The 27,060-nt window shown below is 38.1% G+C and overlaps 1 protein-coding gene across 1 annotated transcript; it reads left to right on the top strand.

Annotated features, from left to right (window-relative positions):
- Positions 1 to 21,430: 21,430 nt before the first annotated feature.
- On the top strand, positions 21,431 to 26,247 carry LOC136679792 (uncharacterized). Its single transcript, XM_066658469.1, has 5 exons — positions 21,431 to 21,590; positions 21,891 to 22,259; positions 24,254 to 24,643; positions 24,973 to 25,027; positions 25,130 to 26,247. The coding sequence occupies exons 1-5, from the start codon at positions 21,515 to 21,517 to the stop codon at positions 25,170 to 25,172; spliced, it is 933 nt and encodes a 310-aa protein (XP_066514566.1). The 5' UTR covers positions 21,431 to 21,514; the 3' UTR covers positions 25,173 to 26,247.
- Positions 26,248 to 27,060: the final 813 nt, after the last annotated feature.

Here is a 27,060-nt window from a genome sequence, read left to right as displayed (position 1 = left end):
ATTTATAGCGTGCAGGTTTGCAGCCGTGTTCAACTTTGGTGAATTTTGACATGTGAATACATATCTTTGGTCAACAGTACCATTGCTCACTCTTTGTGACCTCAGTTCTGTCTCTGCTTTGTCTGAAACAACATGGAGGCAGTGCTGATTATTGTGGTTTCAAAACTGAAAACATTATACAGCGATACAGAAAGTAGCGCTAAAAAACTCTTCTCTGAGAACTCATTTTCACTGCTTCTGCTAGAATTCCAGTCCTCTTCAGAGTGGGTTCAGACTTGTCAGCTTTGACTCAATTAAAACAAACTCTGGCCTGTTAATGTGGCCTCATTTAACTCCAAGTGTGAGCACAATATGAATCAAAGGCATCAAAACAGACCAAATACGGGACTAAAGTGTAACATTTGACTAAAGTGTTCACACCTTTACCGTATGTGAGGTTTAAGAAGAAGGAAGAAGAAACACCTTCATTGATCACCTTGGGGTATGATAGTGAAAACACAAACACACACTAGTGAGCAATTCTTCATAAACACTAGGGGCAGTGAACACACACACAACCGGTGCAGGAGGCTGTGACCACCTTGGCACCCAGGTGGCAGTTTGAGGGTTAGGTGCCTTGCTCAGGGTGAATTTTCTCTTGCCGGTCCCTGGAATTAAACCTGTGACCCTCCGGCCTCAAACTCACTTCTCTAAACTCACAGCCTCGTCTGCCCCAATAATAATTACCACGGTATGAATCAATAACTTTTTTTTTTCACAGGGTCTTCTGTGAACACTTCACAGCAAATGAACCTCAGGAAAAGCATGCAGGCTGAAATGTAAGGACTGACCTTGCTTATATTTTATATAAACATTTACAGAATCATTTGTGAATTCAGATGCACATTGATTTTTCTTTGTTCTTGCCTCTCTATGTTTCTAACAGAGAAGAAGTAATTTATGCAAATGTTTAAGCCTGACGGGCCCAGGGTGGAAACAGGATGGAAAAAGAAGAACAGTGACCAAGGTATAAAAGCTGAGACAGCTGCAGTTATGTTCTGTCGCCCTGTAACTGTCTGACCATCTTAAGTGGAATAGAAAATTTGAATCAGAAGCTTCAGACTCACCTCCTTGTGTGTGTATATATATATATATATATATATATCATTTACATGTTTTATATATCTGATGGGGTTGTATGCTAAGTGATTGCACATTTTTATTTATTTCAATGTTAACTTATAGGTTCAAACATCTGTCTGCATTTGTCCTCAAATATTATTTTATTTTATTAATTGTAATAATGTTTAATTATTTTAAAACACGGAGGATCTTGTAAATAGCAAGTGTTTGTCAAAAAGTGATCGTAGACATAGTGCCCATGTCTGAAGCTTCAGGTTTGTAGTTCTCAGTTTCAGTGTGTCATGGTGAAACGAGGTAAAGGACATTTCCTTTTAGAGTCAATTCAGAAGAATCCACAGGATGTTAGGGGTTTTACAATGAAAGAAACTAGAGATGTGAGACAGCGCACATTACCCTCCTGATCCAGTACCAACTAAAGTCCAAGCTTGTATTACCAATCCTGATGCTGATATTTATACATGGTTTTTAATTATCTGATTCAGAAAGGACAATTAAAACGTAGGCTAATCTTTTCAATTCTACTCACACAATCTTCAGTAACAAGAATTTCAAAACTTTCAGCACATTCACAATGGGTTTTTGACAAAACATTCCCTATGAACATATCTTTGGGTCCTGAGCTTTTTATAACTACTGTATCCTTAAGTCCATCCATCCATTATCTGTAACCCTTATCCAGTTCAGGATCATGGTGGGTCCAGAGCCTACCTGGAACCATTGGGCGCAAGGCGGGAATACACCCTGGAGGGGGCGCCAGTCCTTAACAGGGCAACACACACACTCACACACTCACACCTACGGACACTTTTGAGTCTCCAATCAACCTACCAACGTGTGATTTTGGACTGTGGGAGGAAACCGGAGCACCCGGAGGAAACCCACGCAGACACAGAGAGAACACACCACACTCCTCACAGACAGTCAGCCGGAGCGGGAATCGAAACCACAACCTCCAGGTCCCTGGAGCTGTGTGACTGCAACACCTACCTGCTGCACCACCGTGCCACCCATATCCTCCACAAATCATATTTATTTTATAATATGTATCTATAACTATTTGAATAGGTTGTTTACTACTGGTGTCACATCAATGCCTGAACTACAGATGGACGACAGGAAGTGATTTTATGGAAGGCATGACTAGCAGGTTGGAAAAAGACCTGAGATAACTAAGAAAGGATTTGCCTAAGAATTAATAATGCAGTGAGAAACACAGATGCCGGTCTCACATTTTCCCCGCCCCGTGATGAGTAGATTGGCAGGAAGGTGAAGAGCATGCAAATGAAAATTCAAGAGAGGAGGCAATGTTCTGCCCTGTACATCTGAACTTTGTCAACATTGGGCCATGATGGAATTTGAAAAATGTTTACTTCTTGAATGTTCCTCTTTATTTTGAGACTAATTGTGATATAGTGGAACAGCTCGTGTTTTACAAGACTGGAATCAGTAAGAGGGAGACTAGATGAGTGGAGCTAATTCATATCTACATGCTGATATATAATCTGGTAAATCTTTAGACAAGGCCAACACAGTACCTGGTTTATGACAAAGTACATTTTGTATATATTTTTATATTAAAATGCACAGCAGAGGACAGGAAGTGACTATATCAAGGGTGTATTGCAAACACACTGGAATTATGGGAATGTCAAGTAATAGCTAAAAAATAGGGGGAAAATGATATAACAAAAAAACATAATAATAAAAAATAATAATGATTACTACTGCTGTGACTGTTTATTGTTGTCACTAACATTTTTATTATTTTTATTAATGATGGTTATTATAATGATCAATTTTGTTATGGTTAATAGTATTATCTTTAATTATTCTGTATTTACATATTTCATATTTAGTTTGTTATTTTGATTATTATTCATTGATTTATTGTCTGTAACCGCTTATCAAGTTCAGGGCCACGGTGGGTCCGGATCACTGGGCGAATCACTGAACACACACTCACACCTACGGACACGTTTGAGTCTCCAATCCACCTACCAACGTGTGTTTTTGGACAGTGGGAGGAAACCAGAGCACCCGGAGGAAATCCACACGGACACAGGAAGAAAACACCACACTCCTCACAGTCACCAGGAGCAGGACTCGAACCCACAACCTCAAGGAGCTGTGTGACAGTGACACTACCTGCTGCGCCACGCCTTTATTATTTTTATTATTATTATTATTATTATTATTATTATTATTATAAATATATCAAAGTAATATAATAATAATAACATATATAATAGTAACTGTTTAATGGTTATTATTATTATTATTTATTGTACCACAGTTAGCTCTAATCCTGCAATGTGATTGGCTGATAGACGTTCCAGTAAGGCTAATATAGGTTGTATGCAGATAACCTCACGTCACTGCGTGAACTGCAGATGGAGGACAGGAAGAGAGTTTATAAACCGGAAATTCTAGGAATAAATCCTTTGGTTTCTCATGAACCTGTTGTTCATGAGGGAGTTCAATGCAAACATTCCTTAATGTTTTTTCAGAGGCTCCTTTTCAGAGGCTCCTTGTTGTTGTGTTGTGTTTTTCTTTATTATTAATTTATTTTAACAGAGCTTTTCAAAACCGCCTAAAATAAAATACAACATTCGCCAGTGTCATGTTCTATATTAATATGTACAGCAGGTGGCAGTACACTGCTCAGAGTTTAAGGTGGAAATGGAAAGCTGACTTGATTTTTTTGTCTACGAGGGGCGAGTATATTTTGTTTGCTCAGTTCTGTGTTTAGAAGTGATGGAATTAAAATGTATCGTTACCTTAAATGAACAATCGCAACGTTAACGTTGAGGAGCGGTATTTTTTTGCGGTTAATCCACAGAATAAATGAGAACCACGCGACAGTTATCATGGAGCCCCTTGGTCCCAAATCGGTCCAACTGCTAAAAACAAGTTTTATATCTCAGTATATTTGTGAGCCTTCACTTGTGTTTTTGAGTTAAAGGATCTAGAGAAGACGGTCAAGATGCGGGTTGTTTGTTTGTTTGTTTGTTATTGTTTTATCGCCATTCTCCAAAATACTCATTTTGAATTTAAACAAACTCAGTATCATTTACAGGTGTAACATGTGACTAAGGTCTAAACCCACGGTAAAAGGTGGATTAACGCTAGAACAATGTGTGGAGAACTATTTTACCCTGCAGAATGTTGATAAACAATGCTTTTTTCTGTCTCCTGTATCTTGAAATCTAACAATAGATAGTTTTCTTGAAATCTTCAATTTATATTTGTAGGATTAAATTTTTTGTTCTCTGAAATGTTATTCTAGATATCAACAATGGATTTGATATGAGTAAATATGTAGTTCTTGATTTCAAAAAATCTATTTTTGCAAGTAAAACTCAATTTTTACATATTTATTCAAATAAGCCAATATAGCGTCTGGTTAAATCTATCCAATACTGGCACATTGTCACTGTGGGAGCGTTTCCAAAGAAATACAAATGAATTTATGGCAGCTTCTAGTGTTGGGTCTTGTTTTTTGAAGAGCTTTTGATTTTGCCTTCTGTAACATTTTTTACAACGTCTGGCAACCATGCTTCTTCTACACTGATGATTGACCTGGTGCTCCACTTTCAACTCTAACCCAGCAGCTCTTGCAGAACAGTTGTGATCTTGTGTTTTGAGGTTTTGGCCCTTACCCAACTGCTGCATTTAAAAAAAAAAAAAAAAAAGTCACACAGGCAGGCTCAAAAACTGTATGCTGCACACTAACAATTTAAGCGAAATATGTTCATTTTATTACAAGTATAATTTATTACAACATTAAACATTTACTTAAGGAAAATATATTCAAAAAGTTTTTTAATTTTTATATAATAATAACAACAGGGGATTCCAGGTAGGCTCTGGACCCCCCGCGACCCTAAATTGGATAAGCGGTTACAGATAATGGATGGATAGATGGATGGATGGATGGATCGATGGATGGATGAATAACAACAGGGATTAAAGCAAAAACTATTGTTCTGACTTTTCATCAAACCAAATCATATTCATCATCTACACTTTGTAAAACAGGAAACACTCCACACCAACTGGCTTTTTTCTTTATCTTAAAGAAAATGTGGGTGCCACAAAGTTTTTGTCGCAGAGTCCTACTGATTTTTTAGGATATATATATACAGAGGCAGAGCCCTCAACGCCTGCTAAACCAGTCAAATTATTGTATTTCCACACTATGCCACATGTAGCCATTTCTGCTGGTCTCTACAGAGGACGTCATATTATAAAAAGGCTTTAACCTACACTTATTTAAATACATGAGTATGCTTTTGAACAGCTTTTCTGTTGTATGTCTACACTGTCAGAAAAATGGTCAATGTGGGGTTACCTTTTGCTGTCACCGTGGTGGTACCTTCACGGGTACATTTCTGGTTCCCTTCAGTTAGGGACCATAATTGTACCATATTCTATATTAATTGTAGATTGTGGTGTTGATTTCATACGCACCATTTCATCTGCGGGATTTATGTTGCTTTTTTCTGAGCTTCTATAATGAACAACTACAGGTCTTCACTTCTCCTTCTGGAGAAGAGAAATCAATACAGCTTTAGGGAACACAACTGGACTTTAACATCACTGTTGTACATTTAAAGGTACATTACACTCTTTGTACCTTCAGTGACAATGATGTATCTGTAAGGACCTTTTTTTCTGAGAGTGTATATGGGATTTTAATGCTGTTTTTAGTCTATGAAGTTGAATAGGCTTGGCTCAGTTTGTTAGTCAGGTAAGAATCGGTGCAAATATATTTCTGAGTATTTGTTTTTATTTTATCTTAAATTCAGACAAGAAGCAGAGATACACCCTATCTTTCTGATCTTCTCACTGTCGCTACTCCATCTCGCACTCTCAGATCTTCCTCCTCTATTCACCTGACTGTCCCCTGCGCCCGTCTCACCACCATGGGGAGTAGAGCTTTCAGTCGCTCTGCTCCCCGGCTTTGGAATTCGCTGCCACCTGACATAAGGAACATAAATTCACTTCTACAGTTCAAATCCTCAATAAAAACTCACCTGTACAAGATTGCTTTTAATGTTTAACTGATCCATGTTTTTAACCGCGTCATATTTTAATCGTTTCTTTTACTTATATTTTATGTATAAATTTATTTATTTTATTTCTTGCTGTTCTAATTGTAAAGTGTCCTTGAGTGTTAGAAAGGCGCTATGAAATAAAATGTATTATTATTATTATTCCCATTTCAGCCGACAGGTGATAGCAAATATATACACGTTCTAATTTAATGTTATTATTCTGATGTGATCATCATCATACGCCTCTAACTAGCACACACCGCCTCTAACTGTCAACAGCATCACAAGGACTAACCAATTAAAGAAACGGAAATACATCATATGAAAACATAATAACTGTAATATTCTCTATAAATGTCTTCTCTATGTTAATGCAGAATTTCTCCTCATCATCTGAGTTTAACTGACAATTCTTCAATTTTTTGTTAAATTAACCAAGCAAACAAACAAATAAACAAAATGTGCCCAACTGTAACCATAAGACCATTAGTCAAAATATCTTAAGGCCCTCTTGAGGATGTTTGACTTTTCTAAATCTTCATTCATTCATTGTCTAGTTCTTATCCAGTTCAGAGTCGCGGTGGGTCTGGAACCTACCCGGAATCATTGGGTGCAAGGCAGGAACACACACTGGAAGAGACGCCAGTCCTTCACAGGGTGACACACACCCACATGCACTCATTCACTCACACAGCTCCAGGGTCCTGGAGGTTGTGGGTTCAAGTCCTGCTCTGGGTGATATGAGAAAAGTTCACATTAATCATCAGCATCGCGCCAGCAGTAATTAAGGATGTATTCAAAGCTTGCATTAACAATTAACACTGCAGCAGTATTAAGAGTTATATTCAAAAGCTTGCAAATATAATAGAATAAGAATATGTGTTTACTAGCAGTATCACAGGAAAACATGAAGAAAGGAGAAGAAAGGGAATGGAAACTCAGAAACAAGTGACCTAAGGCAACAGGAAACTAACACTGCACAGGTGACATTTGCTGATGACGGAGGCACAGAAAGTGCGAGCAGTATTTAGAAGCCCCTTAGAATAACATGTAAACGGGTCAGAAGTGCAGAAAGAGGAACTAAATTATGAGACATTAAAACAATACCTGGTTCAAACTAGTTCTGTGGTTGGAATGCAATGCCTCTGCACAGGGAGGGGTTTGTCTATATAATCTAGTGTATGTGACATACTCTTTGAACTTTGTCTCTTGAACTCCTAGTGCGTGGACATCGTTCCCAGAGAGCTCTTTGCAAATAAACTTTTTATTTTAGCAAATCTTTGCTTTTTTTCCTACAGCCCAGAGAAAACGAACGTGCGAGTGTTATCGCGGATGATTTAAAGGGAAACACTCAACAGTGACTGTCTGTGAGGAGTTGGTGTGTTCTCCCTGTGTCCGAGTGGGTTTCCTCCCACGCTCCAAAAACACATGTTAGTAGGTAGTAGTTTGTTAGTCAGGTAAGAATCGGTGCAAATATATTTCTGAGCATTTGTTTTTATTTTATCTTAAATTCAGACAAGAAGCAGAGATACAAACTGTAATTCCCATTTCAGCCGACAGGTGTCACTGATAGCAAATATATACACGTTCTAATTTAATGTCCGGTTTCCTCCCACGCTCCAAAAACACGTTAGTAGGTGGCTTGGCGACTCAAAAGTGCCCCTAGGTGTGAGTGTGTGTCACCCTGAGAAGGACTGACGCCCCCTCCAGGGTGAGTTCCCACTTTGCGCCCAGTGATTCTGGCTAGGCTGGGTAGGCTAACTGGATAAGTGTTTGACTGAATACAGTTACAGGCACTGGTGCAGGCTCTTTTGTCTCTCTGTCTCTGGTCAAATCTCAAATCGCTCTCTTCTCTTCATGTAGTGCACTGTGGAATTTGAAGCCTACACAATGTGTTTAACCAAAATTTGGAACACAGCCGTTGTCGGTTAACTTCAACAACACAATGGAGCAAAGTTCTTAAACACATTAAATATTAAAACATGGAAAATTAAAAATTAGGTTTTTAACATTATGTGGCTTCCCCCCACCCTTGCCCTGTACATTGACTTTTAATTGTGGGTTTGTGAGTGAGTTAGTTTGCTAACTGAGCAGCAATTAAACTCAATATGTTGTCTTTGTAGTGCTAAGATAAACCCAAACTGAGCATTTGTATTTGAACATACCTCAACAAACTTTCATTTATCACAGTAAATTAGAATCTCACACCTTAAACTCATAACACAGCTGCTCTATCAGTTCAAATAACCTCTGCTGGTCACATTCAGACTGAGGTGATGAGCGAGGATTACAGGGACATGTGACCAGCTCAACGCTGGGCAAACCCACAGCTGGGGCAGATTTAACAAACATATTGGGTAACATAGTGGCAGAGTAAAAATAACCCAATAAAACTACCCAACTCCCTCAACCCAGTGGTTAAGGAGAAAAATACATTTTAGAGCATTTTTAGTGCCTGGTGCTGTCTCTTTAAGAAAAGCTTAATGCAATGTTCCTCCACCTCACTGGCCATAAAAAAAAAGCTAATTAACATTAGAATTTGTATTGATTCATTTTTACTAGTAAAAAAGTTATTCTTACTAATTAAAATACACTTCTTAGTAATTGTTACAGTTTTACACGTCAGTGCTGGACTGAAAATAGTCCATTAACCAAAAATATCAAGCCAAATATTGTCCTGTGATCACTGATGAAGGACATGAAGATGATTAACACAAACTGTGTAGCAGCTTCTGACTACAGCAGGTGTGCCAAACTGCGCACATTTAGTAGACACCAAATTTAAAAACTCCAGCATCACTGCTGTGTCTGATCCACTTGTACTAACCCAACACACATTAAAAATATACCTCTTAGTTTCATAATTATAACTTGCCACTGTCAGTTATTTCTGTCTTGTGTGGCTTCAGAAAAGGGTTATCAACACTAGCAGAAACCACATACTAATGTATTCTGGTTGTGAACTCATCTTCCTGAGCTGAGCCAAGGCATGCTGATTGTTTACAAGAAGTACATTTATTCAAAATGGAGACTTGGTGGACTTGGGGGACTTGGCATGGTGCTGCTTTGCCTTTGTTGTAAAGGTAGGAAATTTTGCGTTATGCTTAAAAGCAAGTAGCTATTACACCTAATGTACAGTGCTGCCCAAATTACAGGGCCAAGTCCAGAATGGCAAGACTTTAAGCCTTTAATTAACAAGAAATGAGTGTGAATTAATTATTTGATGAAGTAATCCAGTGTGGGGGCTTTCGTGTTTTATTTTTTTAATTTTAAAGCCTTGCCGGCAGCTTTTTACAGAATCAGCATTAATTCACCCTGAGCTGAAGGCTTCTAACAGCTGATGAGATCTAAGCTGTTTCCAAACATTTTGTGTTTAATGTAAGAATATCCTGAGCCAACTTTTAATGTTGGACCAAATCAGAAGATGATGGATAGTTCCCAAATGCGTTAGATTCCTTTCCATTCAACAACTGGCCATTGTCAGTTCCTGATTATTTATGATCATGGAAAGCCTGTTGATTTCTGTTCATACCAATTTACAAAAGTGAAGATCAGTACTGAAATGGGGCGACACGGTGGTGCAGCAGGTTAGTGTCGCAGTCACACAGCTCAAGGGACCTGGAGGTTGTGGGTTCAAGTCCCGCTCCGGGTGACTGTCTGTGAGGAGTGTGGTGTGTTCTCCCTGTGTCTGCGTGGGTTTCCTCCCACAGTCCAAAAACACGTTGGTAGGTGGATTGGCGACTCAAATGTGTCCGTAAGTGTGAGTGAATGTGTGAGTGTGTGTGTTGCCCTGTGAAAGACTGGTGTCCCCTCCAGGATGTATTCCTGCCTTACGCCCAATAATTCCAGGTAGGCTCTGGACCCACCATGACCCTAATCACCTAATCATTAGACTAAGCAACAAGATTACATTTGAACTCTGATGTGACATTTTAACCCTGATCTGAATGGGGATCACCAAGAACCTGAGGTTTATGTAGAAATATTTACATTCCATATAAAGGTCTGGCTGATAAAACAATGCTGTATGCAATAATTCACAGCCTCATTCACGTAAAGTCTGTAACATTCAGATGTGTCCATGTATTCGTGTCATTATCAGGACAGACTTAGTGTTTAGTCATAAAATGAAAAACATGAAGAAGATAAATTAACTTAACAACTTTTAAGACCCAGCTCTTCCGAGAGTATCTCTTGCACTGAATGTCTTTCTTTAATGCACTTATTACTTCCTGGCATATTGCACTCAGTGTAATGTATTTTGTATAATTTGTGCTGTAGTTTGAATGTTAGATCCTCTTTTGTAAGTCGCTTTGTATAAAAGCGTCTGCCAAATGCATAAATGTAATGTAATGTAATGTTCAAGGCTCCAGTAAAACACTGTAACATTGGGAGGAGCTCTGTTAAAAACAAGTTGTGTTAAGCAGTATAAACACACGAAGGCAACACTGACCTCTTGACCCCTCGTGCCCTTTTTGCTCACTTATAATGATGTCATCAAAGTGCACACTTTAAAGAAGGGTTTAGGTCAAGATTTGGGACCGGAGAAAAAGCCTGCAGACAGTTAAAACCAGAACATTTCTTGTGGTGGAAATCCTGGCCAGATGCATTTTTAAGTCCCACAAAGAGGATGTGTCGAGCAAAAACAGGACGTATGGTCACCCTCTATAAATATTTTTCATATGTGTAATATCTGTGCAAATGTTGATAATCAGTGGTTTCAGTGGAACACACAGAAGTCTGATGCTAGCTTTTTTGTATAAAATAATTTAAAATACTACATTTTGTTTATTGTTTGAATTTAACACACTACAATAAAACAAACAAAATGTGGCCTGGAGAATAAAAATTGTATTTGTTTTTTTTTTTCCAATATGTAAGTCTCAGGAAATGGAGACGATAGAAGATCATCATCTTTAATTCCTCTGTAGAGGACGTGTTCATTTATTTTTTTCTGAGAAAATGAACAGATGGTGTTTCTTAAATGCAAGTCTAATGGCTGAATAATGGTTAGAGACGATGCCGGATGTTGTTTATGGGCAGATTTGACATGATATTGTCATCCCCTGCTACAACAAATCTCCCTATAAGGACAACATGGGGCCTGTAGCTGCAGTTTGGAGGAAAGATGTGGCCTTCTTGTCTGAGACATAAGGAATGAGACACGACATTTCTGTCGTGCACAGCTCAACATTACATCAAGCAGCCTGTGTTGGGCCCCTCTGTTGTTTGTTGTTGTGGTTTTGTAGTTGTATTTGCAGTGTGTTTAGATGTGTGCTTCCTCTGTGGTGAGGTGTGTGTAGATACTTGGGGAGGGTGAGGGGGGTCTTAGGGTGTTTTTTTTTTTTTTGTCTTTTAAAAGACAGTTGCAGTGATGGCTCATTAATATAAGAGCATTCTGTGCATTTTGAGTAGAGGTTTTTTTCTGATCTGCAGCACGTCCTTTGAAAGTCTTAAAGTATTTCCATTTTCTTTTTCTGATTCAAGTAACCACCAACACAACCAGTGATGCTGAGTGAACAGGCTCTAGGGAGAGTCGTCCATTCTTTCAGACTCACTGTAACGAGGATACTCATGGTGGAGGGATAGACAGAAACCTGTGGACATCGTTTGCAGACCTTTAGCAATAGAGCTCCGTTTGAAGATGGTGTTTTCAGGTTGTTGATGACACTGAAAAAGAGAGGTTATGCATATGCAACTGAATAATGAATATCAGGTCATTCAGTGACTCTCAAACATGAAATGCTGGGGCATGTAATAGCAATAAGAAAATATAATAATAATAATACAAAATTTCCTTTCTCCTATAGACTGGTCTATCACCGTCCGAGATACTGTCCAAGGCGAGACTGATAAAGACGTTGTTCTCCCACGCACCTTCAACACAGAGCCTCAAAACATGACCGTGGTCTGGAGGAAGAAACACTATCTAACCGGGCCCATCCTCTTCCAATGTTTCAGCAGGAAGGAGCCAACAAATAAAGAGGACAACAGCTCACTCTCAGCTGGACACTACTCATTATCCAGTAACCAAAAACATCAGAACCTTTCTTTACAATTCTAAAGTTATCATATCTACGCTTAGTTTACAAAGGACAAATTTCTGCATTTCCAAATTTCAAACACCAAAACTGTGAAAACTGCATGAATTCATCAGTCAGAGCAAATTAAGCTTAAAGGCTAAGGCACCACTTAATGGACCTCCATGAATATTTCACATTATTGTAGTTACTGACATATATAAGTATGAATTAAAATGAAAATAGCAGCTTAATTTGCTTTAAAACTGACAATTTTATTAAATTGACGGAAATGCAACCGTGACGTCACTGGTGGACAACAGCTGAACAACGCCGCGGTAAAACACCGTTATGACTGACTGTTATGACAGTATCTAGCTAGCTAAATAACCAACATTATTCATTTGTGCACAGATGTCCCACTGTACATTGAATTATTGCAGCCAAAAACAACAAATCTCTTTGTCATTTTGCATTAAATTAAGTGCAACTTCTAGTGTTGTTGTCCACCACCTACGTCACAGGCAAGACGCCTACCTACACCGCTGGGGGACCAACGGTCTTTTAAATCTTATTCCTTGACTTAGCAAGAAATAACATGTTTTTTGACTATCAATAAACACAAGTTCCACTGTATTTATTTGTTTGACACTTTCATATAGCTGGTGCTTAGCCTTTCACTTTTACTTTAGATATGAAAAAAGCACAGAAAAAGCATCCCTCCACTGTGAGAAAACATTTCTATGCTGGCTTTTAAAAAATGTGGATTTGTTTAAAAAAAAAAAGGAGCAGAAAATGCAACCAACACTTAAAACCGAACTGTAATGCTGAAAATATATTTAGTTGATTTTTAAACAGAAAACACGTTATTTGAATGAATAGCTTGTGTGGGGGGGTTAAACGATGGACTTTGATTCTAGAACAAAGAGCTGATCAAATTCTTGAAGACAGAGTGTGTTCCTGTTCAGAAACCCACGCAAGATGTTTGGTGACATGAGACTAGCACCTCCACCACTGACAATTGCATGCTCAAAATGGTCTTCACACTTTTCATGCAAGGCTCATCTGATGAAGAAGTGGTTGATGGAGTAGATAACTATATAAAGCATCTGACTCAGCTGCTACTCAGAGCCCAGGAAGCAACTAAATCTGGACTAGATCCAATTCATTGTCACACTGCATGTGTAAAGCACTGTTCAAAGCACTGTCCTTCACCTTGTGTGAACATTTAGTGATGAATTGACCAATAAAAATGCTGCAAAATAACATGGGATAAAATCTTTTTACATTGAAAGGTAACGAATTCTTTCTCCTGTAAAGTTGCTATTTTGGAGATTTTTTTTTTATTTGACAGTGATGATATGAAGGAGTTTGCAGGAGTGTGTGCTCTCTTTGCTGAAGTACTGCAACCCCTAGGAAAAATTATGCAATCACCACCTTGGAGGGTTTTTTCAATTGTTTAATTTTGTAGAAAAACAAATCACAGAGACATACCACCAAACTATCCTTTTTCAAAATTCCAAACCTAAGAAATATACAGGGGTTGGACAATGAAACTGAAACACCTAGTTTTAGACCACAGTAATTTATTAGTATGGTGTAGGGCCTTCTTTTGCGGCCAATACAGCATCAATTCGTCTTGGGAATGACATATACAAGTCCTGCACAGTGCTCAGAGGGATTTTAAGCCATTCTTCTTGCAGGATAGTGGCCAGGTCTCTATGTAATGCTGGTGGAGGAAAACATTTCCTGACTCACTCCTCCAAAACACCCCAAAGTGGCTCAATAATATTTAGATCTGGTGACTGTGCAGGCCATGGGAGATGTTCCACTTCACTTTCATGTTCATCAAACCAATCTTTCACCAGTCTTGCTGTGTGTATTGGTGCATTGTCATCCTGATACACGGCACCGCCTTCAGGACACAATGTTTGAACCATTGGATGCACATGGTCCTCCAGAATGGTCTGGTAGTCCTTGGCAGTGACACGCCCATCTAGCACAAGTATTGGGCCAAGGGAATGCTATGATATGGCAGCCCAAACCATCACTGATCCACCCCATGCTTCACTCTGGAAATGCAACAGTATGGGTGGTACACTTCATTGGGGCTTCTCCACACCGTAACTCTCCTGGATGTGGGGAAAACAGTAAAGGTGCACATTTAATTCTGCCGTGACTTGGACAGCCATGGTTTTATGTTTTTTGGATACACTCCTGGTCAGCACCCGAACATCCCTTTCAGACAGCTTCCTCTTGCATCCACAGTTAATCCTGTTGGATGTGTTTCGTCCTTCCTGGTGGTATGCTGACATTACCCTGGATACCGTGGCTCTTGATACATCACAAAGACTTGCTGTCTTGTTCACAGATGCGCCAGCAAGACGTGCACCAACACTTGTCCTCTTTTGAACTCTGGTATGTCACCCATAATGTTGTGTGCATTGCAATATTTTGAGCAAAACTGCTCTTACCCTTTGCTAGTTGAACCTTCACACTCTGCTCTTACTGGTGCAATGTGCAATTAATGAAGACTGGCCACCAGGCTGGTCCAATTTATCCATGAAACCTCTCACACTAAAATGACAGGTGTTTCATTGTCCAACCCTTGTAATTGTTGTAGTCAGTCACAATTGTTATTTAGATCAAGTAGAGGAAAATAAATGGTATGTGTGGGGATGTATCAGTAAGATCTGAAATTATTGTGTTAATAAAGTGTTGAAAAAGCTGATTTAACACATTTGTAGACATTTTGCCACTTCACTTAAAGCTCATATCTTGTGTGGAACATACAAATGGTGGCACTGAACCCTAATTCTATGGTGAAACGTTGAAATACCATCAGGAGGAGCAAGAGATGACAGCCCCTTTCCTCTTGACATAGTGAGATGGTGTAAAGGGAGCAGAGGGACACTGGGGATTCTCTCTCAGGGACAAGGTCAACACCACAGACCCGAGCCAAAGAGGGTGAGAGTGGAAGCCGGGAGGCTCTGCCGCCTGTTTAGCCCCATGTACCCTGCATGCTGGAGCATTAGTTTGCCTTTAAATGGGGAAAGGTCTAAAGGTACATACTTCACAACTGTAACCAAAAAAATTCTGAGGATATTACATCACCATTCGCTAGCTCTCCAATGTGTTTACAATGCCCCAGTGTCTGTAAATAGTGAAAAACACAAACTGGCTCAGTCCGGTACAATAATCTCTCACTCTCTACTCATGGCAGAGGCACCTGGAGTCGTTTTAGACAGAACTCCAAACATTGAAAAAGCCAAACCTAAATGAGGATATTGCTCTATTCATGCCCCACATGTGTTTTATTGTTTATAATTTGCCACATTTGGTTCATTCATATTAGTGACTTTTATTTTTATGTTTTATTAAGTTTAAATACATATTTATCATGTTTTTAGAGTTCAATCAGGAAGCTCAGAGAAATATTCTTTTTAGAAATGTGTCAGTAATAACATATTTGTGACAATGTCACATGGGAGGGGTTTTCAGTTTTTTTTAATATGTTAAATAAAGCCAGAGAAACCTGTGTGTAAAGATGGGTAATTTGGTGGGTGGTCTGAAGCCAATGTCTTTTTTAAACTGCCCATTTGTAGAGCTGAATGTGACTTTAAGAGAACCTGGAGAAGTGTGGGGAGGGGGAGGAACCAGGAGGAGAGGAGGGGGTAGAGAGTTTTGGGTGAAGAAGAGACAGAAGTGCTGCCTCACAAAGCCTCACACTTAGCTCCAAGGTGGATGAAGGAGGATATAAAAAGAGGATTCCCTCAGTGGCCCTATGAATACACTGGAAGCAGGCCAGCAAACCGGTGAGATCTGTCCATAATGCTTTTTTTTGTGCAATGCATTGCGGAAGCCATACGTATTTCTGGGACTTTGATGGACTGGGTCATTACGGACTTTTGAAGGACTGTTATGGTATTAGGCTTTTCATTGCTGTAAATATTGTTAACTGGTTTCAGAAAATGTATTTGCTAAAGGATATTATTGTGTCCTCTTTGTGTGTTTTGCCGTAAACATTTACCCCTTATCATTGAAGTTAACCGAATCCCTTTTAGTAACTTATCCCTTTGATAAATGTGTTGCAGTTACATATTAAATTATAAACAATTTTCTTATTTTAATAATCAAAATGAGTAGTGATTTATTCCAAATTAGTAGTTAGAAAATAACAGAATAATTAAATAAATATTTCAGGACAAATATTTATCTACTTAGTTATATATATTATATGAAATATTTATTAATTTGTCCACCACAGTGTATAAGTGCTCAACGTATGTGGTTATATCAGGTCTACAACAGGGGGCATTTTTGTTGCTGTCTTCAAAACTAATTAAAATTGTCTCAATGCAGTCTGAGGAACTGGTCACCGCAGTAAGATGTCCCTTGTGGAAAAAAAAGACATAAATAAACGGTCCTGAAATATTTATGTTGTCACACCTATCTCTGTGGTCGTCTCGCTTTGTTCCTCACTTCACGCTACATTACCACTTGATTCTGTGACTTGTTCTGGGGAATTCAATTCCCATGGTTCAGCAGGTAGTCACATGACTCCATCAACCAATAGGAACTCTTTTGTGCGCTGCATTTATATAATTACATTTATATCTATATGTAGTTACTCAGTTAGTATATTTACCCAGGCTTTGGGTAAATCTCCTGTTTGCGAAGTATTGTTAACCATTCTGTTGCATACTGAGCGTTATCTTGTTTGTGAAAGCTATCCCGTCTATGACCTATTCTTACGTTTCTCCTGACCCTGTCTTTTGGATTCGGACCATAAGTGTTTGGTTGTGTTTTGGACATAATTGTACTTTAAACTTCACTAAAGTAAACCTGCTGAAAACCCTTGAGTGTCTATTCTGTTTGGTTATCCTGACATATCTACTCATTCTGTTATTTCGGAACTAGTAATTTGGAATAAATCACTACACATTTTGATTATAAAACAAAAAAAAATAAATCAGCGTCTTTCCCACTTAAAGTGGTGCCGTCAATACGGTAAACGCGTGGGTCCCTAGGCGACGCTATGGTGAAGGAGTTCACTTGCTAAGCTGTTGGTAGTGGGATGCTAAGAGAGCACTCTCCGACAGGCAGTTTACATTGCACTCTATGGAGCTCCGTAGGCCATGAATGGAAAACGATACATTTTCAATTCCACCTTAAGAAACCCACAAGTGTATTGAGATGTCCACATGTAAAAATGACCATTGTAGATAAAGAATAAAATGTAGAAAAGACAGCCAGTATATTTTGAAGGCGGTATTCTAAAAAACTCCACCTTAAAAAGCCTAGATAATTAAGACTTCCACCTTAAAAATGACTTTTAAAGTCTTAGAGACTGCCTATGTATTTCTGTGTCCCTCACAGCTCTCCCCCTCAGTCTCTGCCTTTGCCCCCTCCACCTCCCCCCTCTCTCTCTCTCATACGCATGCTCACAGAACACAACTGACAGACTCATGATTCAATGAATTTCGACCGGGAGGGAGGGACCCTCCAAAAAACATCCTGTAGCTCGAAAAATTTCCAGGGTTCAAAACTGAACAAAATATACTGTAGCGACAAGGACAGTCAAGCGATCAAGTTGGTGTAAAAAAGAATTTAAGTTTGAGCGAGAATTGATGGTGTAATGATGAGATGAAAACAGGAGAAGCATGTAAAATTCTGCTTTCTGAAAATACATTGAACTCTATGGGAGCTGAAACCCTCCTAGTGCCGAACAAACCTTCATAACTCAAGAACCGCCCCCCGTCGTACATCGCAGGCCAAAATAGTCTTAAAAGCATAAAAAGATGGCCAACACATTTTAAATACCACCTTTAAAAAATTCCACCTTAAGAAACCCACAATTGTATTGAGACGTCCACATTTAAAAATGAAAACTTGAAATAAAGGTTAAAATGTTCAAAAGACAGCTAATATATTGTGAATGAGGTATTGTAAAAATAAATTCCACCTAAAGAAACCCTGGATAAATAAGATGTCCCCCTTAAAAATGACCTTTAAAGTCTTGGAGACTGCCTATGTATTTCTGTGACCCTCACACATCTCCGTTCCGACCCGCTCTTAAAATACATTGAGCTCTATGGGAGTGGAACCCTCCCAAGTGTGGAACAAATCAAATCAAATCAAATTTATTTATATAGCGCTTTTCACAACTGATGTTGTCACAAAGCAGCTTCACAGAATTCCAGTAAGACAAAGATTTGACATGAAATGTAAAAACAAATGTAAAACCCTCAAGTGAGCAAGCCAGGGGCGACAGTGGCAAGGAAAAGCTCCCCCAGCTGAGGAAGAAACCTTGGGAGGAACCAAGGCTCACAAGGGGTGACCCATCCTCCTCTGGTCAATCTACTGGTGATGATAGTTAGTAGTCCATGAGAACTTCAGTGTAGGGACAGCTTCAAGGCAGTTGGTTGGTGGTTGCTGGAGCGTGGGCAGCTGGTCTGAAGCGTGGAGGAGGATCTCGACAGTCATCCATCAGTGTCCAGACAGACAGGTGGGCAGTTGTTTACTCGGAAAGATGTAAAGGGATGGAATTAGTTTTGAACTGTTTTGTGTTTGTAAAGTAGAAAATATGAAAATTTCCAGAGTGTGGCTAATGACTCCGGCAGATCTGACTATGACAGCTTTAACTAAAAGGAGAGAACCAGAAGGACACACAGACACGGGAGCATCCTGAAACACTGGCATCCCTCCGCTCCACCGTCAACAAACCTGAGTGATCGCGAGAAGCGGCGGGACGACAGCACCAGCATCTCAGTGTACTATAATTCCCTGTGTCCATGGACCCCCCGGATCTGCCGCCTTTATTTATGGGGGAGCATTAGCTACCAAAAGATAAACTAAACAAATGTGTTTTTAGCCTAGATTTGAAGATTGAGTCCCGAACATTTTCTGGAAGATCATTCCAGAGTCTGGGGGCTTTATAAGAAAAGGCTCTTCCCCCAGCTGAGGCCTTCTGAATTCTGGGAACAATTAAAAATCCAGTATTCTGTGATCTGAGTGAACGTGGAGGCTCATAATAGGAAATTGTATCTTGAAGATATTCAGGAGCAAGCCCATGTAGAGCTTTATATGTTAATAACAATATTTTGTAGTCAATGAATTTAACAGGCAGCCAATGAAGTGATGATAAAGCTGGGCTGATATGTTCAAATTTTCTAGTTTTAGTGAGGACCCTAGCTGCAGCATTTTGAACTAGTTGAAGTTTTCTTAAATTGCTGCTGGTGCATCCTGACAGTAGTGCGTTACAGTAGTCAAGCCTTGAAGTAATAAAGGCATGTACTAATGTTTCTGCGTCCTGAAGGGTTAAGGTATTTCTAATCTTAGCAATATTGCGAAGATGTAAAAAAGCTGTCCTAGTGATACTACCTATGTGTTGATCAAATGATAATTCCGGGTCAATTATGACACCAAGATTTTTTGCTGCTGAACCAGGTTTAACTGGAAAGTCAGCTAGATTTAAAATTAAATCTGATAATTTATTTCTTGCCACTTTTGGACCCAAAAGCAGGACTTCTGTTTTGTTGCTGTTTAGAAGGAGGAAGTTACGCAACATCCAGCCTTTCACGTATTTTACACAGTCCTCTATTTTCTTTAATCTGTGTTTGTCATCGGGCTTGGCTGAAATATACAATTGTGTGTCGTCTGCGTAACAGGGAAAGTTAATGTCATGGTTTCTTATAACTGTGCCTAGCGGTAACATGTATAATGTAAATAATAATGGTCCTAAAAGAGAGCCTTGTGGAATTCCAAATCTTACTTTAGAATAATTTGAATTTAGATTGTTTACATTTACGAATTGATAACGTTTCGTTAAGTAAGATTTGAACCATAATAGGACTGTCCCTGTGATTCCAACCATGTTTTCTAACCTTTCTATGAGAATATTGTGGTCTATTGTATCGAAGGCTGCACTTAGGTCAAGAAGCACCAACAGGGATACGTGGCCTTGATCAGAGGCAAGAAGAAGATAATTTGTTATCTTGACTAGAGCTGTATCTGTACTATGATTTTGCCTGAATCCAGATTGGAATTTTTCATATATATGATTCTTATGTAGATATGAACTAAGTTGTTGGGCCACAGCTCTTTCTAAGATCTTGGACAGAAATGGCAAATTAGAAATAGGCCTGTAATTAAACAGTGTACTAGCATCAAGATTTGGTTTCTTGATCATAGGTTTAATAACTGCTAGTTTAAAAGCTTTGGGTACATGGCCCAGACTAAGGGATGAGTTTACTCAACAAAAATGAACAAAAATTCATAACTCAAAAACAGTGTTCTGATGAGTTAAAAACAGGAGAAAATTTTTGAAATCCTCCTTAATGCAGAACAAAAAATGTTCAAATTTATAGGTGCTAGAAAGGACAAGTTTCTCTACCATTTAAATTTTTAATGAAGTTTCTAGGTGAAACTATAAGTAAGTTATGGCGAATTGTTCGGCTAAAAAGTAAAATACGGTTTTCGTGCAGAGAATCTAGAGTGCGGTGACATCACGCACTCTAGCTGTCACCCATTCAAATGAATGGAGGGATTTTGAAGGAGGGATTGAAAGGGAAGGTTGAGTGCAAGAGGTCCGAAAATGGATGTGACGGGTCCCGGTGCGTCCGGGTCCGACCGTCTGAAATCTCATGTCCGTAGCTTGAAAATTGACCGAGTTAGAGCACTTTGAAAATGATTCCATAGAAATGACTGGGGAAAAACGGAGCGGAAAACGAGTGTAGCGGGCGAATGAGTGCGGGTATCGGAAAGCTGTATACAAGCCCACATCATCGCTATAAGACACACGATTTCCAGATGGAACGGAGTCGATAGCTTGAAAACTGCGGGGCGAGATAAACGGAAAAGGGAACGCGGAATGATAAAAATGTATTCCTGATCTTTTAAAACAGTTACAGCATTTCAATAGAGCGTACACTCAAGGAAGATGTACTGTACCTCTAATCACTTATATATCTAAAAGTTTGTACGATAAAGTAGGATGAGCTATTTGAGAAATGTATATTTATATTGATATTAATATATTGAATAAATTTATCAGCTGAGAACCACTCTACCATATTCAGGTCATTAAAACACACACACACTTTTGTGGCAAAGGAGGGCAAAAAAAGTTTTATGAGGTTGTTTATGTGTAACATCCAGTTAGACGTAAGCAGGCCTTTTATTTTCTGAAGAGTGTAATCTGTGGTCTTTCTATAAAAGGGCCATATTCTTGCTTCGTGGTTAAGGAAGGAAACACTGGGTGGGCTTTAATATCACTGGTCTGGTGTGAGCCATTTATAAGCCATAGACAAGTCCATGACCAAGAGGACGTATCTTTTCATCGATATGAAGTTCATTGGTGTTCTATTTATCAACATTTACAGTTTTGTAGGTAAGATTCAATTGTACATATGTTTAGTTATTGTAACATATATATAAAAGTATAAGTATAAGTAACTATAAGTAATATAACTAATCATTATAAGGTTTGTAGTGCTTTATTATATTTTGGATGATAGTTTGCAGTGTGTGCCGAATCAACAAGCTTTAAGCTTTAAGGCTTGTTCTTTGGAGTGGATTTATGTGAGTCCTTTTCTCCAGCATCAGTGGAAGGTTCAGTGTAAACCAATGTAACAGAAATCTGCCATGATTTTCTTCTTCCATTCATGTACATCCTACCAATTTATTTTAGGTGTTGATGGTGCTATAGAAATGGATGATCCAAAACCTTTAACTGGCTATATCCAGAAAAGTCTCACAGTCCCCTGCACATTTAGAGTTATACCAGATCAACCAATTAAAAGTGCGACTGTCATTTGGAGAAAGGATAAAAGTTATGAAGGTGTTCTCCTTTACCAGTGTATAAGGAACAGTGACTTATCTGGGAACTGCAGCAGCACGGTGGAGCACTATTCTTTTGGAGGAAACCTCGATGAGAAGAACATATCCCTGAAGATAAATAATGTCACACTGAATGACGCTGGATTATATTTCTGTCGCATCGAACTGGAAGAGAAGGTGAACTGGTATTCATCAAAGAACATTACCCTAACAGTAAAAGGTGAGGTGAATATTTTGCTTTAAAATGTTGCCACACGTCCTGTTCACCACAACGATTCAATGTTCAGTTTAATGTATACAAACACTTTAAAATGATCACAGTCTATTGTCTGTTACTTCACATTTAAATGACCTTCACTGAATCAGGTAAAAGATTTATATATTATCTTCACTTTAAAACAAATATTTTTAAAGATAAAAACACCACTTTAAATATATTACACCATTGCTAAGTAATACACTACTGTTCACCAGGAATTCAGTCATTATCAGTTTATAAACATCTGCAGTTGTTAGGACAAATTTCCAGTGTCTGAATAAAATTAGGAGAGTTTTATAAAAGAGTTTTGTCGCACTCTTATCTTCTCAATTGTTTGGACAATGTTGGTCAGGACAACTTTCAGAGGTCAGTCTGTTTCTTGACTTGACATTCCACAAATATTTAATAATAGCATACATTTTAATCAGATTACAGATCAAAACCCATGTTTAAATGCAAGAGTTTGGGCCTTAACAAGAGTTATTTATTTTCATCACAAACGTTACCGGGTATGGCTTGGGTTCACGGATGATGTTAGTTATGATTCTTATGTTTAGTAGCTGTCCTCGTTTGTATCCAACATTATTTACAGTTTGTTGTTTTAAACTTCGGTTTCTTTTCCTAGTAACAGCTGTTAGGTTTCTGTTTTATTTTATGGACTTAATAATACCTATCTAATAATAGCTATTTTTCAGAATTTCCGTCTGAATTTACATGGCCAAATTTGAATGATTATAACTTTCTAAATATTTGGAATAAATGAATATAGTTGGGTTTTCTTGTAAAAGAACACTTTAAAGTGGAAAAATATGTCGTCTTTTGAATCTAAGAATGTTTACATATGCTTCCTATTGACTCCTAAATGCTATAGAATTTATTCACTCACAGTTTTTGGGTTTTTTTTTACACTAGAAATGACTTTTGAGAAATCAGCTGGGATCCACAGATGTGGATTCATATGTAGAACTTTACCAGAATAGGTTCTGAGTGTTCCAAATGTGTTTATTTTGATTTTTATTCAAGTCTAAATAGAGGATCACATGTGGTCTCTCATAGTGATTTTTTGGGCACCAAATGTTTTTTTGGGGGTAAAAAAAGAATAATGTTTGTTATATAAATTACTACAAATATACATTGCATAGTTTATGTTTGGGTTATGAAAACCCATTCTGGGCAATATTAGGTTCTAACAATCAATAATAAACTTACTAGGAGTGTAACTATTAGTCCTTTTTGAATAATTGGGGTAATAAATCTCCAAAGTGTCAAAAATTGGGCCAAGCGCTGCTCCATTAATTGAATAAGGCGTTAAATGAATGGTTAAATTGTATTGCATGATAATGTTCAGTTCCCCTTACAATACAGAAGATGAAAAATGTGGATAATTATTATTTTTTTAAATAAGGATTGCACATGGTTTGCTTGAGGCAGATTCCTCATTATTTGTCTTTCTAATATATAAATTACACAACTCCAATGGAACAAACACAGTTCCAGCTTTCAAATGACACCTTCATCATGCCTATATCTTATAAAATATGAAGGTTATGAAGCAGAGAATGTGAAAATTACAAGTCTGTAAACACTGGTGTTTCAACAGAGCCACTTCTCATTATCAGTATTATTCTTGCCTTTGGTTCCTGCTGATCTCTGTGTTCTGTTCTTGTTTCCATTTAGCTTTAGCTCCAGTTTTGTCCTGATCTTATTTTTAGTGTTTTCTTAGACTTTAGTTCCCTCTGAAGTTTTAAAAACAGGTTTATCTAAAAATAAATGATATAGTTCTTTATAGACCCTTCTAGATCAAATGATACATGTAAAAATTAATATGACAGTGATTATAATTTACGTTCTATTGAAGTTAAATTCAGAGCTATGATATTTCTGATATCTATCTCTACAATATAGATATCTATCTCTCTGTCTAACCTTGTGCCTTGTGTTCTGTCTGTTTCCAGTGGCCAGTGAACTGAAGCGTATTTATTTCCAGAGTAATGGGTCTGGGAAGCACTGGGTGACATGTGAGGTTTTTGGTGATCCTCCACCAAAAGTGAGCTTTACCCAGCCCAAAAACATGGCTTCCCAGATAATCGTAGAGTCTGGCATGTTTACAGCTTCCTACTCTCTCATTGCCTCCAGCAACACAAGCTACACATGTCAGATAGACGGAGAGAACAATCCAAGCACACTATCAATAGACAACCTGGAATCTTCACCATGTATGACATCAGCTCCATCTTCAAAATCTGATTGTTTAATATTTTCTTCTGTGCTTGGAGTACTGATGGCCTTATTAGCGTTGAGTATCATTGTCATTGTCCGTTTGCTGGTAATCTGGAAGAGAATGGGTAAGAAGCTACAAGAACCTTTCACAATGCATGAAGTAAGAAAAATAATGAATGTGTTATAGTTACCACCCAAAAGTAGCCAACAATGTTTAAATTTATAATCTATATTTTTATGAATTTATATAAAGTGCAACTCACATGAGTTCATCTCTATATGTTGTGCTTTAATGAACATGTGTGTACCTTACATAGTACCTTCATCTGTTTCATCCACAAATCTCTCACACCCACTGTTTGAGCTCAGGAATATTTTCATTATAAGACACTTTTAAATGTTTAATAAAAGAAATAAATGTAACTTTCTTGTCTCTTTTTCTTTTTTTTTTCAGCTGCTGCTCCCAGTGCAGAGAATGTCTATTACAATTATCCTGCCAAGCCTGACATGTATGTTTTATCTCTTCCATTTGATACAACATATTTGCTAAAGATGACACACAGAAATACAACTTACATCTACTTTTCTGTCGTTTTTTCTCTTCCTCTCAGAGATGGAGTCTATATGAACGCCCGGAAAACTCCAAAAAAATGATTTTAAATGTACTTACACAGATTTGTTTGTTTATATTTCTGTGCATATTCTAATGTAAATTGTCACTGCAAATGTCAGTATTCATATGATATTATTATGGAATGAGAAAGTCATTGTTATCAGAAGAAGGTGATTACTATCACAGTGGAGTGAAAACTTTCTCACATAATGGATGAGTTTAATGAGCACAAAACATTTACCCTTCTAGACAATTCTTTCCAGTATATTCCCAGTATTTTTATGGAGCTCAGCTGCCTTGTTAGTTTTGATTCAAGTTACTGAGTAAAGGACTGTTTTATTCTTAAATGGAGGAGTATCATCTGAAGATGGACTTTTTTCCGATGCTTAGTTGCACTGCTTGCTTGTCCAGTCACAGCTGTGGACGTCATCAGGTTTTTAGAATGAGCAAGTGTTTACATTGAAAAATGTTGCCCAATGAACAGATTCATTCATTCATTCATTCATTATCTGTAACCGCTTATCCAGTTCAGGGTCGCGACCAATGAACAGATGATATGCTTTAATATGGTTTAATAACAGCCATCAAACAATGTCTCTCAGACTCAAGTGGGTCAACAAGTGTCATTTATAAAAGCTGTAAGTCAGAAAGTACGCTTCATCTCTGGAAATATATAGAGCGGCTGGCCCAGCGTTAATGGGCTGTTGGACATTACCGGACATTAACCGTCACCCTTAATATGCCATTGGCCACAAACTTGGTGGCCTAACCAGGCTTAAAAATTATTTTTTTTATTAGCTTGAGAGTCTGAAGTGGTTTAGAGTGTAGTGTTGTGTAGAACTTTATAAATAAAACCTATAAAACACACACAGCTAAGTGAAGACCCACAGTACATGGTGATTTCATTATTAACTGTTGACTTAGTTGATAAAATGAAAGGCAGCCATCGCTAAGAAATGCCTCCCCTCACTGCCCCCTGCTGGTCATCCCAGCGCATTTTCTCCCAAAATCTGCTTATAATTATATTATTGAATAATTATTACAATAAGCATCATCATTTGAGCACTGCTGATCATTTGAAAATAAAATTTTAATGAACAACTGCTTTTTGTTTTCTTAATGTTCTTGAAAATGTAAACTGTGTAATTGATATACATAATTTATATGTTTAATGCATATAAATTCATAAATAAAGTATATTTTTGACTAAGAATTTAAACAAAAATGTCATTTTTATTGACAAAATGTCAACTTTGTTTCCTGTGTTTAAAGAGTGTTAAGGTTGGTTGGAAAACTAGGGGGCGTATTTTCACAAGTAAAATCAACCAAAAAAAATCCTGATTTACTCAAGCTTTTCCACATGACTTCAAATGTCAGCAGCCAGAGAAAAAGGTTAATTATAATACGTAAATATAAGGTATTTTATGTGGATTTCTGTTATGTTACCACCTATTAATAGTTTTATCTACATCACACAATCAGGGGTCACACTGGAGTAAAGAGATTTTTTTATATTAAATAACTAATGAATTACATAACAAATAACAAGGTAATAAGCATAATTATTGTCACAGAAAGTGTGTGTGGTAAAACATGTGTGCCCTTGGTCACTGGTTAGCACAAGGACTCTTAAATGAGATTTGAGGACCACCCACACTAGCCACATCCTGACACAGCATTCTGGCTCTCCTTCTCTCTCTCTCTCTCTCTCTCTCTCTCTCTCTCTCTCTCTCTCTCTCTCTCTCTCTCTCTCTCTCTGTCTCTCTCTCCTCTCTCTCAATCTCTCCCCCCCCTCTCTTTCTCTCTCCCCTCCCTCCCTCTCTCTCTTCCCTCCCTCCCTCCTCCCTCTCTCTTCCCTCTCTCTTTCTCTCTCATGCTCTCTCGCTCTCTCTCTCTCTAATCAAGTCAATATGTTTAATGTTAAATCTT

The sequence above is a fragment of the Hoplias malabaricus genome, chromosome Y, assembly GCF_029633855.1.
Source record: "Hoplias malabaricus isolate fHopMal1 chromosome Y, fHopMal1.hap1, whole genome shotgun sequence".
NCBI classification, from domain to species: domain Eukaryota; kingdom Metazoa; phylum Chordata; class Actinopteri; order Characiformes; family Erythrinidae; genus Hoplias; species Hoplias malabaricus.
The sequence above is the reverse complement of the archived record's forward strand: the minus strand, read 5'-3'. Positions and strand labels throughout refer to the sequence as shown.